At 50.6% G+C, this 19,277-nt stretch overlaps 1 protein-coding gene across 4 annotated transcripts in view; it reads right to left on the bottom strand.

The window, feature by feature from the left end:
- The window catches only part of RGL1 (ral guanine nucleotide dissociation stimulator like 1), a 337,768-nt gene that overhangs the window by 39,164 nt on the left and 279,327 nt on the right, over positions 1–19,277 (bottom strand). For 3 of the 4 annotated variants that reach the window (XM_075528264.1, XM_075528258.1, XM_075528279.1), the window contains 5 exons: positions 15,043–15,227; positions 11,302–11,426; positions 9,829–10,044; positions 6,209–6,312; positions 2,363–2,447 (listed from right to left, as the gene is read on the bottom strand). In XM_075528264.1, coding sequence (XP_075384379.1) covers positions 2,363–2,447; positions 6,209–6,312; positions 9,829–10,044; positions 11,302–11,426; positions 15,043–15,227 — 715 coding nt within the window. The remainder of the gene's footprint in view (positions 1–2,362; positions 2,448–6,208; positions 6,313–9,828; positions 10,045–11,301; positions 11,427–15,042; positions 15,228–19,277) is intronic. The other variant, XM_075528271.1, reaches the window with a different exon arrangement.

Below are 19,277 nucleotides of genomic sequence, written 5' to 3'. Positions count from 1 at the left end.
GAAAAGAATCTAGGGACAAGACTCCTATCTTTTAAATGGACACTTCAGGGTTTCTACTGATGACAGTGCTTAACAGCAATTTTGGAATTGTCTGTTCTGCTAGCTTTTTCCATAAGGCTGTAACCCCTCTGAGATCCGGGCCTGTCTTCTGTGTGGTTGCATCTCCAGTGCTTAGCGCAAGTGAATCCTCAATGAATCTTTGATGAGATGGCTGATTGATCTCTGAGAAGCTCTGGTGGCATCACAGTTATGCGGTGGGCTGCTAATTGCAAGGCCAGCAGTTCAAAACCACCAGCCCCTCCACAGGAGAAAGATGAGGCTTTCTACTCCCAGAAACAGGCAGTCTTGGAAACCCACGGGGAAGTTCTGCCCTGTCCTTTGGGGGTCCCTGTAAGTTGGCATTAACTCCATGGCAGTGAGCTGGGTTTTGCTTTGTTTTTAAGAAGTGTTACTTGACCTGCCCTGCCCCCTACTTCCAAGTCATCAAAGGAACAGCTTTGTGCCTAAGTGATTGAAGCACAGTTTTTATAGTGGCACGAGGGGAAATGAACAGAGTAGCTTCACCACCTACCGGGTACATGGGAGAGGGCAAGTAACATTCCCACCTGAGTCTTAGCTACCTGTAAAATGAAGGTGCTAAAATCTACTTTATTGGAAGGCTATGAGGCAAGTGTCTGATCTTTTTCATTCTCCTCCTAGTGACCACGCACCTGTTGTATTTACCTTCATCTGTCACTAATTCTTTCGCATTTATCTCCATCACGACTAGGTGCTCTGGAAGGTAGAGTCTGCGCTTCGCTGTGGTGCGGTGCCATTGGGTCCGTTCTGCTGCGTGTCGCCCTGAGTCCAACAGAGGGAACCACTGCCCAGCAGGAGTGTTCCGACGTCCGAGCCCGCCGTGGCAGCCACTCTGTCAACCCAGCTTGTCGAAGGTCTTCCTCTTTCTCGCTGCCCGGCTACTTGACCAAGCATGATGTCCATCTCCAGGGACTGGTCTCTCCTGACATGCCAAAGCCTCTCCATCCTTGCCTCTCAGGAGCATTCTGGCTCCTTCCCAGACAGATCCATTCATTCTGTCAGCATTCCATGGTACCTTCAACATTCTCCCACAGCACCGTTCTGCAGACCCGCTGATTCTCCTTTGGTCTTCCTGTTTAATGACCAACTTTCAGTTGCATATGAGGCGATGGAAAACAACACGGGCTGGGCCAGGCACAGTCCTCAAATGAACAGCCTTGCTTTGCAACACTTACAAGAGGCCCTGGGCAGCAGATTGACCCGACTCAACACAGCTGTCGATGCCTTGACGGCTGGTTCCATGAGCACGGATTGTGGACCCAAGCAAGACAAGATCCTGGACCACTTTAGTCTTTCTCTAGTTACCTATGGCTGCAATTGTGAGGATCTTTAGTTTTCTTTACATCAACTTGTAATCCATGTTGAAGGCTGCAGTCTTCAATCTTCATCAGCGAGTGCTTCAAGTCGTCCTCACTTTCAGCAAGCAAGGTTGTGTCAGCTGCACACGGCAGGTCGCTGATCAGCCTTCCCCTGATCCTGATGCCACATTAGCCTGCATAGAAGCCAGCTTCCGCGTGCTAGCCATCTTCGTGTTCCTCGAGGCCATCCAGTGCTTTCCAGACACTAGCCATTCAACAGGTGTCTGGGGAAATCAGCCGAACCACGCTATCTCCTTACCTAGCCAAAGCTGAGAAGTCAGCGTCCATCTGGTATGTAAGCAACGTGGCTGATCGAAGGATTGTACCATTCAGGCCACCCGAAGGAGAGGGGGTCGCAGGCTTGGGTTCTATCCTTCTAGGAGACATGTTCCTGAGAAAGGCTACCCTGGGGCCTCTCACCCACCAGCAAGTGCCCGCACTTGGTCTTTGCAGAGCAGCTTGTTGAAGAAGCCCCCATGTGAGCATGCACGTCACAATCTGATTACACAACAGTGGCTCTAAGGAGAGCGGAAAGAGAGGGCTCAACCGGACTTCGGACTTCCTGGGTCCCAAGCGCCTTAGACGCTGCATAAATAAACAGAATCCCTGCCGTCTTTCGCAGGGCTCTCAAGACATGTAAGGAGGAGTCAAGCTAGTCCAAGGTTCCTTGGAATGTGTTTCAGAGCAAGGGCAGAGCTGCTGAGTGCTCTGGGTAAGCGCGTGGCTGCAATCCGAAAGGTTGGTGGCTGGTGCCCCTGCAGGGGCTCCACAGGGAATGGCTGGGGTCTGCTCCCAGAAAGATTACCGCCCAGAAAACCCGACGAGGCGGTTCTACTCTCTGACAGGAGCGGCACTGACTCCATGACTGGGCCCGTGCATGCCCCCCACTCCCCCCACCAACCAAGGGCCCTCTCCAAGAGCCTCACCTTCATCAGCAGTTCCCGGCTGGTCAAATGGTTATTATGGTCTGAGAAGATATCTGAGAGTTCCTCAAACATCAGCATCCGGTCCCTGGGGAGAGGAATGGAGAAACTATTAACAGATGACGGCTTCCTCCGCCTGCCACCTCCAGCCCAGCTGTCCTCGTTACTCCTGGGCACTTATACCCACCTCAGTCAGGGCCAGTGGGTAATAAGCGTATCGATGATGCAAGGGCCTTATTCATGCAAGGTGCCCCCCGCCTTTGCAAAGGCCCACAAGTACAGAGAGAAATATTTACTAACCATTCATGTTATAATCAGAAAATAGTTACGTTGGAGTGTTTAACTGTACAATTGGTTCATGTCCTCCCCGGTAATTTAAAACAAGGCATCTTAGCAGCCCAGACAAAGCCTAATGGAAGCTGGAGTTCATCTTGGCCACACCCAAATGAAACCCCCTGCCACTGAGTCAATCTCGACTCATGGCAACCCTACAGGACAGGGAACCACTGCCCCTGTGGGTTCCCGAGACGGAGACTCTCTGTGGGAGTCAAAAGTTTCATCTCTCCCCCTCGGAGCTGCTGGTGGTTTCAAACTGCCAACCTTATGGTTAGCAGCCTAACTCGTAACCGCTTTGCCACCAGGGCGCCTATGTCCCAACTCCATTGGCTAGAGCCCTCCTTTGGAAGACAAAGAAGGCAGGGCCAGGGTTCTCCCCATATTCCCACTAGGAAGTGCTCATGGTTCTCTGTGTAGAATGCCAATTTCCAGAACCACAGCCCAGTGCTCTACCCTCAGTCAGGCTGGGTACAACCAGCAAGACTCTGGAGCCAATGGGCTGGTGTTCATATTCCGACTCTGCCACTCACTTTCTGAGCGACCTCGGACAGGTCATTTCAACTTTCCTGAGCAGCAGTTTCCTTATCTGCACAATGGAAATGCTGTAGCTGGCTAGCTCACAGGACGGCTGAGTGAGTCAGGGGGTTGGTTCCCTGTGGAAAGCACCCCTCTGCTCTTGGCCCCGGCGAGTGTGCTACTCCCCACTGAGCGAACTGCTCCGAAGGCGGTGCACGATGGGGGCGAGTACACGCTACCTGCAGCACTTTCATTATTGTGGAAGTCATCACTAAGAACCTGTTTTTGACTTGCAATAAATGGAATATGCATTTATAATTTGCAAGAAATCATTTCAGAACTTAACTACACGTGGCCCTAAACAAAGACAAAGAAACAAGTGGGCTCTGTGCCTTCTAAAAGTTAGAAACAAAGGATTTTAGAGAAAATCATAAAATGCACACATTATTATTAGACATACTCTTCTACCTAAGAATAATTCCCAAGGATCTAGCCATAGAAGACATGTGAAACTGACAGGAAAGTATCTTCTTTGAGCAACTGGGGTCTTTACATAGCAACTCCGATAAAACCACCACCAACGAACCAAGAAACGAAGCAGACGCCCATGGTGTTCTGAATGTGTGTGTTGATTTGGGGAACTAGCTGAGAAATCCAGCTAGAAGAACGGACCTTCTCAGGGACGGGAGGAAAGGGCTGACTACACAGAGCACACTGGAGACACTAAGAGCAGAGGGATAAACCTGACTGGACAGTGAAACCCTGCCGACTGATCCCCACTCTGAGGACGCACCTGATCTTGTTTTCAACGTTTTCTGCATTTTTGTTTAATTTAGTTTTGTTTTCACTAGTTCATTTCTGGGTTTATCTCAGAGGTGTTATGTCATTGGGGGATCACCGTCGTGCAGTTGTGTTATGTTTTTTGGTATGTGAAACCCAGGATTGATGAAGCTATAGGGGCAGCAAGTAGAATAAGGGTTTGGGGGAGTGGGTGGGACACAGTGGTGTGGGGAGAGGGAGGGTACAAGGGAGACGATGTCAAGGAGTCCAGGAACCAAAAGAATGCTTGGAAACTGATTGTGGTAGCAATTGTACAATATTGCTTGATGTGATCAAACTATGGAATGACATGCATTGATTCCCAATTAATATTAATAATAAATGGACCTTTTCATCAGGTAATCGAGGAGACCTCCACTAATTCTTTTTGCTTGTGTTTTCACCTCCAACGCACTCTGTACTAAATCTCAGCCGGTCAGAGTGACTTCCCATCATGTTTTACAGTCAGCCACCAGAGTAAGATGGGGTTACCTATCTGTGGTGGCAATCAGGTCAGGGTGCATTTCGACCCTGGCCATCACTTTGCTCCTGATACCACAATCAGGGAGAGGTCTTGACGAAGAACAGGAGTGATATGCAAGTGTGGGGGACGGGGTATAGGGGGGGTTTCCGTTGCATTTCACTGGAACCTGTCATCTGATGATATTATAGCAAACCCTGAAGAAGCTGGGATGGGGTAAAGTAGAAAGCTATCACAGAAGCAAAATTCGAACCTTTTTCCACTCAAGCCACATATAGAAAAGTGGTGAGCTACACCCTGCCAGCGGGGCAACCTGTGAACCTGTGGGGTCCAGGAAGAAGGGCTGTCCCACCAAGACTGCACTCGCAGGTGCCCCTGGATGCAATCCACAACCTGGGCTGGATATGTGCATGGAGGAGAATCTCTCACACACGCCCACGGCTCCCTTGACTAGTCAGGCTAGCGAAAAGGAGATGGCCCGTGACAAGAGCTGTCATCCAGAGGAGGCCATTGCATCTGGGCAAGTACGTGTCCCAATGCTGCTCCTGAGAGGGAACCGTGTTGTCAACAGAGCCCGAGCTCTGGCAATCGAGAGGCTGCGCTGCTTCTGGTTCTATAGTCTTGCCTGTGGGCATTAAGATAACCCGAGTCAACTAGATCCTGACTCCTTACCCACCAGAGAATTCCGTAATACATCATTTGACTTCCCCCAAGAGACTTTCCCTTGGTGTACCTATCTGGGTCCCCTGAGAGGTGGGGCAGGGTCTGTCTCTTCGGGCTTAAGGAGCTCTAGGAAACTGATGAAGCTGTGTCCCTGGACCTTGACCGTCCACTCTGGACTAGCCAGCTGGCCTCTCTCCGGATGGAAACTGGCCGCACTGCAAGGAGCTCAGCTAGACCAGGCTTACACATTCCTCCCTGACGTTTCCGGACTGGAGCAAAGCTGCTGGAGCTGTTGACTGTCCTTAGCCTCGCTGGTGCCCACCGCCACAACCCCCAGGCTCTGAGGGGGACCAGGGCTGCCCCAGTCCTTTCTCTCTCCCTCCTATGCAAAAATGGTTCTATCTACAAACAGAATTCAATAAAAGGGGTTTTAAGGTCTTAGCCCACAGGGATAGAGCAATCGTGAAACAATCAAGGCTTAAAATCGCTAACTGTTCTCAAGGTCGTACAGAGAGGTATGAAGAAGAGCCACGCTGTCTGAGGCCAGCTCAACCATTTCAGCCTGCCCCCTGGGAGGAGGATGTGAGAGGTTGTTATGTCCCTAAGATAGCCACGGATATGCTGACGCAGGAACAGACTGGGCGGCTTCTTGGTGAACAGCAAAGAACAATGGCCTGCCCGTACTGCTTACCCTTCCCCCCAGAAACAGCTCAGGGCTGTGGAGTCAGGATGGAACAGAGCAAGCAGTCAGGGCCATCACGACGCCACTCCACAGGGCCTGACCCCTCCAGACCGAGATGATTAGCACACCCTTAGAACCATCCCCAGAGCCAACCGTCGGGCCTACTGGCACGCCTGAAAAGTGAGTTTGCTTTCTGCAGCAGCCCTGCGCCCGCACTTGTTCATTTTACTGATGAAATAGAGCACGCACTCGCCTGGACCCCACTGTCTCCCGGTCACCCAAGGGGGGGGGGGGGGGCGGAGCCGTCGCCTTCAGGCGACCGCACACGGAGAGCAGACACCTGGGCACTTACTTGGGGACGGCAGTCCAAGTCTTCTTCAGCCGGTAGATGGAATTAGACTGCAGCGCCGAAACGATGGCCCGCAAGGAGGAAAAGTTCTTCAGGATTCTGCATTCCTGCCGGGGAAGGCGGGGGGGAGGGGGGGATGATTGAAACATAAAAGCCGTTTCAAAATCAATATTGCAGCGAGTCGCTGGCTTCCTGTTGCAGAGGCAGCGCAGCTGGCACGAATTCTTGCCACTGCCTAGGCAGCTGCATGAATACCGAGCATCAAAGAAGCGGCTCCTTACTCCCACCCTGCCCTGAGACATTTTATAGTGGTTGGCACTCCCCGCCTGTTTCCCTACCTTTAATATATTTTTCTGCGTTGTTGTTAGAGTTTTATGGTTTCCAGCTTGCCTAGTAAAAACACGAATGGAGGTGAGTCTGCACAGCGAGGCTAGAGTCAGCAAACTTCCTACAGCTGAAAGCACCCCGAGGCCCTGGGACGACACGGGCCCCAACCCCTGCGTCCCTCAGACCCACACGTGAGCCAGCAGGGCCAGGGCGGCCACCGCGTCCAGATCAGATGGCGCCCGGCATCTCGTGACCAGTCCCGGGCCCAGGGAGGTGAACATACTTGGCAGTAGCAGTTCACCACCACGAGCTGAACCTTGGCTTTGTATGCACTCAGCCAAGAGGGAATATTTTTATACACATTCATTATGTTGCGCATTGGCTTGTCCCACAACTATAAACATTTAGAAACACCTTGGTACTTCAATGTTTCCAAAATAACTTGGGTTTTTGTTTGTTTTTTTTTTAAACCTGGGTTTTAAAAAATGTTTCCTTTTGGCTGTGTTTTAAAACAAACTGGCAAAAAGGAGCACGGGGGACATTCTGGACACCACTTTCCCAGTAACGAGAAAGGCTCTCTGCTCCTGAAACTTCAGCTATGACGTGGAGCCAAGACTATTGGCAGGGCCCTAGGCCCCAAGGTTCTACTGAGTGGGTGACGGGAACAGCAAAGCGGGGGCGGGGGGCCCACTCCTCACCCCGCACTGGGACGGTGGAGCTTTGGAGAGAGTGGCTAGGCCTTAACTCGAAGGGAGCTCATGTCTATGGAAGCGCGCAGGAGGGCTTGTGAGCCAGCGCACCACGTGAGCACGGAGAATCTGGGGGCCGGGGGGTTCCTGGGGGGGCCCAATGTAAAGACGCATTGCTTCGAGGATCACTTCATGAAGCGAGGCAAATCCTGAGCGTGGCTGAAGAGCAGCGTTCTCCAACTTAGCATGGCGACCTTGCAACCGTGCCACGCGGACCAACCCCCAAATAGTAACTTGATAAAAGTGACAACTACTTTTTACTAAACATATTCATGCATGTGTGTGCCTCGCTGTCCTCCGCTCGTCCACATTAAAAAAGAAAAGAGGCGGGCAAAGGTCTGCGTCACTCAGTCTGGCCACCAAACCCGTGAATGCACGGTTCACCAAAGGTTCAGAATCTAAAAGTGCTGCTCTAGAAATCAGGAACGTTGCAATAAATAAAGGCACGCAGGCACAAGTATTTCATGCAAATGGTAATAAACATATGGAACACATCATGCAGCGCGAGGCTCAGCCGAGGGTTTGAAGGCATCTGGCCCTGTCTCTGGAAGAGGGAGTCTCTTCCAGGACATGGGAGGCAAGCAAAGAGAGAGAGTATTAAGGCCAGTCCAAGAAAATATAGTCGTATTAGGTCAGAAATCTTTTCTGTGTATAAAACCGTTATCATTTTTCAAACGAACTCAAGAGAAACTGATGAATGCAGGAAAAGTAAAGGACGTCTTGGCAGGAAGCACCAACACTTCCATCATTTTATTCCGTCATCCCACACAAGCTCAGCGAACACAACAGGCCCCACGTCTTTTTGTTTATTTTAAAGCCCGTCACCAAGGGTAAGCACGTGCTATGGGATCTGGAGGACACTTGGAATGACTCAACCTGAGTTCCTGCTTCTTACTGACCTAAACGGGGAATTTGTTTACTTTGGAGCAAAAGCGATAGTTGGAGCCACTGTGTCCCCCACGCATTCTATTCTCTCTGCAGATGTTACAAGCAGCTGGGGGCATCAGGGGCAGGCGGGACATCTCCTTCCGGGGGCAGTGGGGGCGTGGGGGGGGCTACGTATGTGATGGCATCTATAGCAAAACAGACTCCCTCCGCTGAGAAGACAGAGGAGTTCATGCTATCTCACACCCCACGGGACTCCTTCGGTGGAGCTCCACTCAGACTAGGAGAAATCTCAGTGACAAGAAGATATTCCTCAGTTCGCGCTCCGTATCTTCCCCATGCACTAAAATACCTGTGGTTAATAGAGCACACGAAGGCCCAGCACAAGTCAGTGTCTCTGGCACAAAGACATCTTTCCTCAAAGACAACCAAACATGATATGGAAGACAGAGGCATTCTGTCCTACCGACGAGGGCTTGACTGGGGGGTGGGGGCTGCGGGGGAGGGCAGTGAGGAGACCGGGTTAGCAAGTCAGAGATGTTCGGGCTGAGGGTCGATCCACGAAGCCCACATTATGTGTTGTTGGGTGTCATGAAGCCGGCTTTGACTCACAGAGTTTCCTTCAACTGTAACCTTTGTGGGACCAGACTGCTAGGCCCCTCTCTCATACAGAACACTGGTTGGGTTCAAAGTGCCAACCTTTCGGTTAGCGCCCAGGTGTTTAAAGGCTGCATTACTGTGTCTCTCGTCAGTCCAAAACATAGACTAGTAAACATTTCCATAACATTTCTTTTTGTTCAAAATCGCTCTTAATTACATGGATGCCACTGATGTCCGGTGATAGCCTACCTTCCTATGCATGAGTCAAAGCTACAATTGAATGCCCCTTCATTCAGGAAGCCTCCTTTGAGCACTCCATCCAGAAACCATCTCTCCCTTCTCCACTGCCACAGAATTTCTCTCCTACGGCCCCTCTCCTCTACTGCTCAGGCGGAGATCCTCCATGAGATATGCCATGGCTTCCTTGCTGGACCACACGCTCCCAAAGCTCCAAATCCACTGTGAGCTGTCCCACGAACATAATACTCTCCAGGGTACGTACTACTGTAGCTTACGCACCATCCAAGCTCACGGTATATGTGCTGGCTGACTTCCTGGAAGCTGCTCGAATGTTCCCGAGCATAAAATGAGATGTTGCTAAGGGAGGGTCACATGGGATCCCGTGGGTCCCCCAGAGAAGCCCCAGAGTGAGGAGAGATCGGTGGAAACGCCTTCATCCTTTAGCAAACAGAGGGAGGATTCTGAGGAGGGGCCAGCTCTTCTGCTTCCGGGTCGGAGAGCAGTGCTTGGCCTGCAGCACCCCGAAGTGTACTTCTTGAACAGGGAGTGTCACTCCGCCTGGGGTGAACACAAAGCAAAGGGGGCCGAGCACCTCACTCTGGAGAAGTGTGAGGTCCACACACACACACAAGGGTGCAGACTCCAATTGTCCTTTCTTTTCTTTTTAAATGGGGAAAAGCATTTCCTCACTCTGAAACAACAAACCCAGCGAACTCTCAGCTACAGACTGCCTTTCAGCCAAATGGCCAGACCGTGCAGACAGACAGAGTGCTCGCGCTGTGGCCGCCGAAACACCAAGAGCATGTAGTAAAAGACAATTACGTGAGCGATGTTGATCCACTTCTCGATGATTTTGGCGCGCTGCTGCGTTTTGAGCTCCTTGCCCCCCAGGATGGTGCTGACCACACACTTGGTGAGGGTGTTAAACTGCGAGATGGTGGCCCGGATCGTGGGGGCCGAGTGCTTGTTCTCCTTCTTACCCCTCCGGGACCAGATGCAGCCCAGGCAGTGGTGGGGCACCACCCTCCTGAACAGTCGCTGGAAGAAAGGAACGGGCTGTGAGGACAGCACAGGCACTTCACGGCCAAGCACGGCACCGGCGCACTGGGGTTTGGTGAACACACATCATCCTATGGATGAAGGGTCTCGTGGCGCTTGTTTCAGTAGGCAAAGAGTGAGTCATCAATATACAAACCGATCCTGAGAGCCCACGCGCTCTTTTTGAACTTGGCCCAGAAGAAAAGCGAAGGAACTAAGAAAGCAAGGAAGCCGGGGTTGCGGGGTCAAGGTCTTGTCCGCGGTGTGTCCTGGCACCGCGGGAATCAGCCGTCATGCGGGCAGGTGCTCTGGGGACCCCTGGAAGAGACCCACAGAAGGGCAGAACACCCACCGGGCCCGGTGACGCAATGCCCCCCACCTCAAAATGACCGAGACGGGGAGCAGGCAGGTAGGAAAACCATTCCGCGTCCTCACACAGGGAGAGGAAGAAGGGGCGGAGGAGCATCTGGTTTTGTGGTCTGGCCTAGAGACATAACAAGGACAGCCTCCATTTTCCTCTTGGGGGAGGGTGTGGGAGGGGGCTGCAAAGAATTGTTGAGCAAATCAGATTCTAGCTCTGGCCCAATTCAGTGTGAGCTGTGTGTGTGGGTTCACATGACAGAGACCCTGTGATGCCCCTCCAGTGGCTCCTGCGCTCCTTCGGCTGGGCAGCTCTGCTGCTCTCTCGGACGGGACAAGCGGCAACGCGTTACAACTGCTGTGCCAATCCGCAACAGCGGCCTTTTCCTTCGCTGCTATTTACCGACCCAGGCGGTGCTGGGAAATGTGGCGGGAGTCATCAAACACGTACTGCTAACGAGGCCGTCACACGCCACGCGTGTAGGAAGCACACGTGGACGCGAGCTGCCAGCCCCAGCCCCGCGCGGACTTGTACTCTGACCCTTTTACAGTCCTCCACGTGAACAGCTGAGATCCTGAAATCTTTACGGGTCCAAAGGGAGAGGAACACCCCTGGAACAGGGCAGCTCGTGTTTCTCTGGGGTTCCAATTCTTGTTTCCCACTGGGTCTTGCGCTCCAAGTGAAAGCGCCTTCACGCGGCATTGTGGCGACAAGGGCTTTGGCCTGAACTGTGCAGATGACAGCTTCGAGTCATACGGAAAGCTGCACTTTCAGGCAAAGCCTCTCCCCAGGGCTCCCAAAGACTGGGTCGCAGGACCAGCGCCCCCTCCCCGGGGACCGCCAGCACACCCTCCCCCCGGGTGGAAGCACAGAAGGGACACGCAGGCAGCACATACTGCATCCATGTAGGTCAGCTGCTCCGCCACTAGATCCTCTGGGAAGAACGTGAATTCGGCTGCCCCGCCCCCGTCCAGTTCCTCTTCCTCCTCCAGGCTGAAGGACATGGTGCTGGGAAGCCCATCTGTTCAAGGATGGGAAATAAACAGAAAAATCCTTTTAGTATCTGGGTACCACTGTGGATGACCTCAGTGACAGAGTCAAACTGGACCTCTTTCATTTAGGAACAGCAGACAGAAGCTTTCTGGAAACCCAATGGCAGAGAGCAAAAGGCACAAAAACTCGGAGTGGGACGGAGGTCGTGTGCCCAATCTCCGCTTGCTCCGTGTCATTTTACTTGCGAGGCCCAGGACAGAGCCAGGTGAACCAGAACCCGCAGAAGCAAAGCAGGGGCTACATGTAGGTGGTGCCTGGAAACCCACTGCCCCTCGCTCTTGGGGTTAGCTTCCCGCTCATTCTCAACTCCAGACCACACTTCTTAATTAGGGCCATCAAACTGCAAAGTCGGAAAGGTCTGGCTGGGCAGGAGGGCAGGGCAGGCTGTGGAGGAAGGATGGGCCTTCTGATGTCAGAACTGCTAATGAAATCAAGAGTTCTCAAAGTGTGTGGCGTAGCTTCCAGCGTGCACCTGAAGTTAAGTCAGTGTGAGGTGTTGACAAGTACTCAGAAGCTAACAAAGGTTGGTGGTTCGAACCCGTCAGCCACTGTGGGGAAGCAAGCTTTCAGCCGTGGGTGAGAGCCTCCTACAACAGCTGTACTCTGTCCTACAAGGTCCTCGCCGTTGGAACGGACTCAGTTTGCGGTTGCTTTTAGTCTTAAAATCACGTTTGCCTTGTTATCTATAAGATCATCAATTAGCAAATCACGCAGCCTGAATCAGTGAAAGAAGATCACTCCCAGGAGTTTTAAGTAAAGAGCAGAAAGACTGTAGAATTGGGAGACTGACTTGGCTCCTCTTCCTCCTCCTCAGATAACTTTCCTGGGTCACTTCCCAAACTCACGCACCCAGCTCTCTTTCCTGTCAAACCTCTCCTCGGGGAGTGAGAAAAAAATCTAGTTTCTTTGGTTTAGTCTTGCAATAAATTTTAAAACCTTGCCACTACACCCTCAGAATGTTTATATTTTTAAGCCTTTTTTTCTTTCTTTGCATAATAACATACTTTCACAAAGGGAATCCAGGACAGAAAAAACCCTCAGGACTAATAATGAAAGTAGAGATACCAGGAGGGGATGGGGAAGGTGGGGGAGAAAGTGGGTACCAATCACAATGATCTACATATAGGGAGACAGACAACAGAAACGTGGGTGAAGGGAGACACTGGACAGTGTAAGACATGGAAAAAGAATAATTTATAAATTATCAAGGGTTCATGACAGAGGGAGGGTGGGGAGGGAAGGGAAAAATGAGGAGCTGATATCAAGGGTTCAAGTGGAAAGCGGATGTTTTGAGAATGATGATGGCAACCAAGGTACAAACATGCTTGACACAATGTATGTATGTATGGATTGTGATAAGAGTTGTACGAGGCCCCAATAAAATGAGTTTTTAAAAATATATTTAAAAATCATACTTTTGGGCATCTTGGAGCAAGATGAGGAGGCCTTTTTGGAACTTTCGGAGGGAAGAGTTTACAGAGAGTGGGCCCTGCATTGCCCCCTGATGAGGCACCACGTGGTCATGACAGGCCTAAAGACAGACAGAGCCCTTCCCCGTCAGGTTAAGGATTCTGAAAGGAGTAGGTTGGACTGTGAATGGAGAAGTTAGGCGGGGACCCAGCTAACCACACATGGGAGAAAGGGTCTTAAGTCAACTGCACAACTCAGGTCCTCTCTTGTTCAGTGAAGGAATCAGAATTGCTAAATCCCAAACAAAAGTTCGAATGGGCCTCTCATTCCTCTTGCTAGCTCCTGGACCACCCACCAACAGACGACTGCATGGATTCTGTTCCAATGAGTAGAAGAGAATTCCCCTTTGGGTTTCTGCGACTACAAATCTTCTGTTTTTTTATAAGTGTAAGCTCATCACTACTGACTATAAATCTTTCAGGGAGTAAACTCTTTTTTCTACCACAGAGCCAATGATGGGTTCAAACCACTGACCTTGTGATTAACAGCTCCGTGTGCAAGCCACGAAGGTGCTTAACTACTTGATCAATACTTGTATATTCCAGTCTGCCTGCAACACACAGGAGGATCCACTGTGGCGGATCCAGGAAGGCATGTGCCACGCCTTGACCGGCTCACCCACTGCTGCAATGCACACATCTAGTGGTCCTGCTCTGTGCCAGGATGTGGCTGTGGCTGTGGCTGAGGATTACAGGGTCCTTCCCCTACGAGTCTGGCGCCTGCCTTCATTGTGTCTGCTTTGGTGCACTCTGAGTTAAGTCAAATTATACTTTTGAAAAAGCATGTCGGAGAGCTAGCTAGGATAGGCACCTGGGTACCAAACTCCAAAAACTCAATAATGAGGCGTGAATTTAATAAACAGAAGGTACGGGGATGACTGATTTGAAATTTCTAAACGTAGAACAACAACAAAAATCATTCTTGGGTACAGCCTAAAACCCTTCCCAAAGCCAGGCAGCTCCCCTCGCCCCTACCACAGCCAGCCAAAGGAGCACTCCCTTCCAGCCCAGGGGCTGGGAACAATGAAGGACTGGTCTCCCTGACTCCCCAATTAGGCCTGGAGCCAGGGCAGCCCTCGTGGGGGAGCTGGGCTCCAACACCAACAGTCCAGCACAAAGGCAGGGGGGGCAGCTGGAGGAACTCAAACATTCCTGGCACATGAAGTCATCTGAGATACTCAGTAGTTGGCAGCCAGCTCCTAAAGATGCAACGGCCTCTTTAGTCCCAAAGGACAAACATTAAAAAAAATCAACAGGTACTGTTTGGAATTTCAGATTTAATTTTTCTTGGCACTGATGCAGTGTTCCTTATCGGTGTCGGGGAACCATTTCCTCTCCGTCAGTAGGAAATGAGGCGGCATTTCAGGGAAATGCCTGCCAGGAGGGGGACTCCAAGTGGGTCAGCAGCCATGGCAACCTCACCCAGCACAGCAGGAAGGCAGAAGCCTCATGCTGGGAGCCAGTCGGTTCCAGCTCCTGGCTTTCTTCAAGCCCTAGTGGTTTGGAGCACCCTGCGACCCCCAGTGGTGACCCTTCCTTTGTCCTTGAAAACAGGACAGAGGATTCCTCGAATAGGAAAATACAGCCTCGGGAACGGGAACTTCCCTTAAGGAAGGCTTTAGCGATGCCCAGGGACTGGCATCTGCCCTGGCAGAATGAAAATGCCTTGGGCAAGCTGGTGTGAGGACGGGCAGAACAGTGTCGTTCCTGAACTGCTAACTAGGGACCCCGCCGTTTGTGCTGGGTTTTCATCTGAGAGGGAGCAGCACCCATTGGGTTATTAAAAACAGGAAAAAGCAACTCTTCCTAACAATGGCACCTCTTGGCAAGGGGAGGCAAAACATCTGGGGGACAGGAGCCCTGGAAGAGTCCTCGACTTCTATGGACCACCATCCGCTCATCTGTAACCTGGAGGGAACTAAGTGGTCTTGAAAATCCCATTCTTTGCTCTGAGACACTCAAATGGAGACGCCACAAGGACTGGACACCCACCCCAGTCCTCCAGCAGCTTGGCCTCCTCCAGGAAAGCAAGGTCTCTTATGGGACGGGCAGAACAAGCCCAGGAGCTCAGAGATGAGACCCTAGCCCTTGCCCTGGGCAGACTCCAGTACTCACTGTCCGTTTCCACTTCTTGCTTCTGAAACTGCTCCAGGAGACTGTGTGCTCTTCTCTCTGGGTCAGAGCCCGGCATCATCCGTTTGAGATAGTCCAACAGTTTCTGCAAGCAGGGGAACTGAGGGGGCTCCCGGAAGTCTTCGGCGCATTGGTCAAGCCAAGCCCGCAGGATTGAGGCAATTGCACTAAAAGAAATAGAAAATCTTGTCACCCCTAGGGCTGAGGGGACTCCGGGCAAGTGCTACCCGGGCAGCGTCCAGGACACTGGTCCCAGAGTCCCTGAGAGTATCCATGAAGCACAAGCACTGGACACAAGCTGATGGAGCGCTCTTCTTTTGAAGGATAGGGGTTGGGGAATGGAGAGGCTGGTGGTGCCGTCTGTTTGTTCTTTACAAAAGAAGCAGCAGCAGCACAATTTTGGAAAAATCCATATAGGCCAGAAAAATACTGAGAGCAACAGAAGATTTAAAGTCTTAAAGCAACTTCAAAGAAATCTGCGTTATGGGGTTTCCAATTCTGAATGTGTTCACACCAGAGACCACAAAATCCACCATACTGATATTTTAGGAAATAACCGACTGCAATTAGGACATAAATCCATCTGATGAAAAGAAGTATCTGGTGCCAGGGGCTTAGGTTTTGAGAATGATGAGAGCAATGAATGTGCAAATGTGTGCTTTACACAACTGATGTATGTATGGATTGTGATGAGAGCTGTATGAGCCCCTAATAAAACAGTTAAAAAAAGAGAGAGAGAAAGAAAACACTTAAAAAAAGTATCTGGGTTTGCAAAAGATAACTGCATAAATTTGATTTTATCAGGCTCACTACTCTCTCTCTCTGTGTATATATATCCCTACAAACGTATCCTTTTGTTCCTCAAAACACTGAGAGAGATATGCTTCGTGTTTGGTAAAGAGCAAGGGCAGAGAAGTTAGGACTTGGGAAGACAGTTATGCGGAGGAAAGCTTCCTGAGCAAATCCCTCCTGAAGGCAATTTCCCCCGGCTGCCTCTGAGGGTCACACGCAGGGCCCATCTTGGATGGAACAAGGTCACCCAGCAAAGAAAGAGTCCAGGTCCTTGCGGGTAGGCAGCCCCTCCCAGACACACTGCTAGTAACACAAGGTTGTCGCCTTTAGGTTAGGAGCCCCCTCCTGACCCTCTGTCTTGGGGCAGAGACAAAGTGGAATGACAGGAGGGTAAAATGCTTGGAGTGCTAGTACCTCAAGCTTCTTATTCAAAGAGAGCGTGCAGACAGTGCTGGGTCAGGTGCATGACTGGGGCCCCTGGTGACGAATACAGCACTTGGTTGTCTCCATAAACAAACATGAAACCTTCATTGCCAGCGAGTCCATTCTGACTCACAGTGAGCCTATAGGGAAGAGTAGAACTGCCTCCATGGGGTTCGGAGACTGTATCTCCTTATAGGAGTAGAAAGGCTCATCTTTCTCCTGAGAAGAGGCTGGTGGTACCAAACTGCTGACCTTCTGGTGAACAGTGCAATGCATAACCCACTGTGCCACCAGGGTACCAGCTGTCTCCAGAAGCAAGAGTTACCCATTGATGATGATGGCTGGACATGGCAGGAACGATAAACTAATCAATGTATGTTTCAACAGCGTTGACAATCCTTCTCTTAACTCAAACCTAACCAGCTGACCCAACCTCTTCTATGGAGAATTTTATTTGTACTTTTTTAGCAAATATAAAAACTCTCGAGCAGCAGTTCTCAACTTGGGGGTCATGACCCCTTTGGAGGTCCAAGGACCCTTCCACAGGGGTTTGCCGATTCATAACAGTAGCAAAATTACAGTTATGAAGTAGCAACGAAAATAATGTTATGGTTGGGGGGTCACCACAACCTGAAGAACTGTATTGTGGGGTCGCGGCATGACGAAGGTAGAGCACCACTGCTCTTAGCAGGAGCACTGTACTGATGGTGAGTGATTACCCAACTCATTTGAAAAGCGAGTTAGCCACGGGGGTGGGAGGGGGAAGAAAGTGTTCTAAAATTAATTGTGGCAAAGACTGGACCACTCTCTTGACAGGATTGAACTACTGACTTGTGTGATATGTGCTGATAAAACTGTTAAAAACAAAAATTCTAAACTACACTAAAAGTCCTTGTTACCTATCGATCTGCAGGCTAAGTTTTCACGGGGTCTCTCCATGGCACACCTCCTGATTTCACATAAATATGCCAAAGTTCATTTAACACTTGACTTTGGGAACCAAAGCACAAACAAGTCGACCTAAAAACAGTTTTCTGCAGCTGTGGACACTATGGCATTTAGAACGACGAGGCTCACATGTATGCCTGCACATCCGAATTGAATGATATCAAGCCACGAAAGTTGAAATGAAAAGCCGTAGAAATCATTCAAAACATTCTCTATCTTTAGATTAAACAAAATGATAAACAAACACTTCATCCCTTCCAGAACACTAGGGAAAAGTCTGCGCTTCTTGAATTCATTAGAAACATGAGAACAATGGAATCAGTGACCGTCTATTCTTCAGGACACACACACAGCACCAGGGCTCCTGTACACACACACACACACAGCACCAGGGCTCCTGTACACACACACACACACACACACACACACACACACACACACTACAAGGGAACTTCAACAATTTTGTGGGAAGAGAGAGAAGATTACAGATTTTTTCCATGAAGTTTTTAAGCCCTTTCACAAATATGTATATTAGATACATCATCAGGATTTTTTCACTTACAGGTAACTAGATCGGCTTTATGCCTTTCTTTAATCTATATTGTAATGTGAGTGACAGTCTACTGAGCAAATTGGTTTTCCATGAACTTGCTCATACATAATTTGATTCGTGAAGTTACCGGCAATTCCCCTCAAATGTTTTACATCATTAACAACTGCAAGCTCCCACAGCGTAGAAGGCACTCACGCCACTTCCTTCCTGCACGTCCCCCTCAGGCTCCCCCGCTTTCCTCTCTGCCCCCTGTCCCCAGCCTTATCCCTGAGCTGCGCCTCGCAGCGGCATAATCAATATCAGGATCCATCCGCCGACGGACACCATTGACGTTCTCCTCAGAGGTGTACTTGGTTCACATTTCTGAGTACTCGTGCGAGGGCTTCTGTAGGCAAACTTCCTCCCACGAAAAGCCAAAGCCGCAGCCTCGGGAGTCTGAAAGAGAACCCTGAGTCCCTAGGAGACTTGACCTTGGACACACATTTTGTTCTCCTCCAGGCGATGTTCATGGGCTGCTCGTCTAACTTTCGGGACAGCTTAGCCCAAGGACTGCAGAGCTCACCAGACAGGGAATTAGCTGGGAGAGCGGGGTAGCATTTTCACGTGAAAGAGAAATAACCGGAGGGGAGAAAGCAGAAAGAGAAGACAATGGGGAGAGAACCGCCTGCAGACACGGCTGGTCTAGAGCACGCTGCAGACGCCGGCCTCCTATCAGCAGTGTGCACGGGCATGCCGGCGCCTTTCTGGAACGGCCTGGACACGGCCCAGAGCGCACAGTAGCTTTATGTTCCCCGGTCCTGGGAAGAAACTCTCTGCTCTTGATAGACTAAGCAGCAGATACAACTGTGACACTTTCACGATTTCAAAAAGGGAACCAATGCATGAGGGAGACCCACGGCAGAGAGAACCTTGGCTATGACTGGTCCAGGGCATCCAGTCTGACCCCTCCTGCTGTCCCTGGCACCTGCCCACATCCCGGCTGGGACAGAGTGACCGATAGGAAGGAAGGCTCACAGCCCACCAGCAGGGCAGGAGAATTCCAGTCTCTCCTCATCCGCTGCAGCATTGTTATTGTGACCTTGGCTACCAGTGCTGGGGTGGGTGGTACCTCACTGTTATTTTGATTTGCATCTCTTTGTGGCTAGTGGTCACGTTTCTTCCTTCATATATTGGTTGGTTTGCTTTTTAATCTTTAATCGTTTCATTGGGAGCTCGTCCAGATATCGTAACATTCCACAGTTCATTCACATCACGCAGTAGTGTGCAAATGCTCTGACAGTCCGTTTCAAACATTTTCTTTCTTCTTGAACTCCTTGATATCAGCTCCCCTGTATGTCCTCCCTGCCCCACGCTACCCCCCAGGAATCCTTATTATTTTTCCCTTTAATAGATTTTTGGGGGGTTTTGTGTGCCATATCTCACACAATCCATTATATCCATTCACATACAGCTCTGCTGTTTGGTCCCATTGAGTGGGGTTAGACATCATCAATCTTCTTCC

This window comes from Tenrec ecaudatus, chromosome 1 (genome assembly GCF_050624435.1).
Source record: "Tenrec ecaudatus isolate mTenEca1 chromosome 1, mTenEca1.hap1, whole genome shotgun sequence".
Taxonomy (NCBI): domain Eukaryota; kingdom Metazoa; phylum Chordata; class Mammalia; order Afrosoricida; family Tenrecidae; genus Tenrec; species Tenrec ecaudatus.
This window is presented reverse-complemented; position numbering and strand designations above follow the sequence as displayed.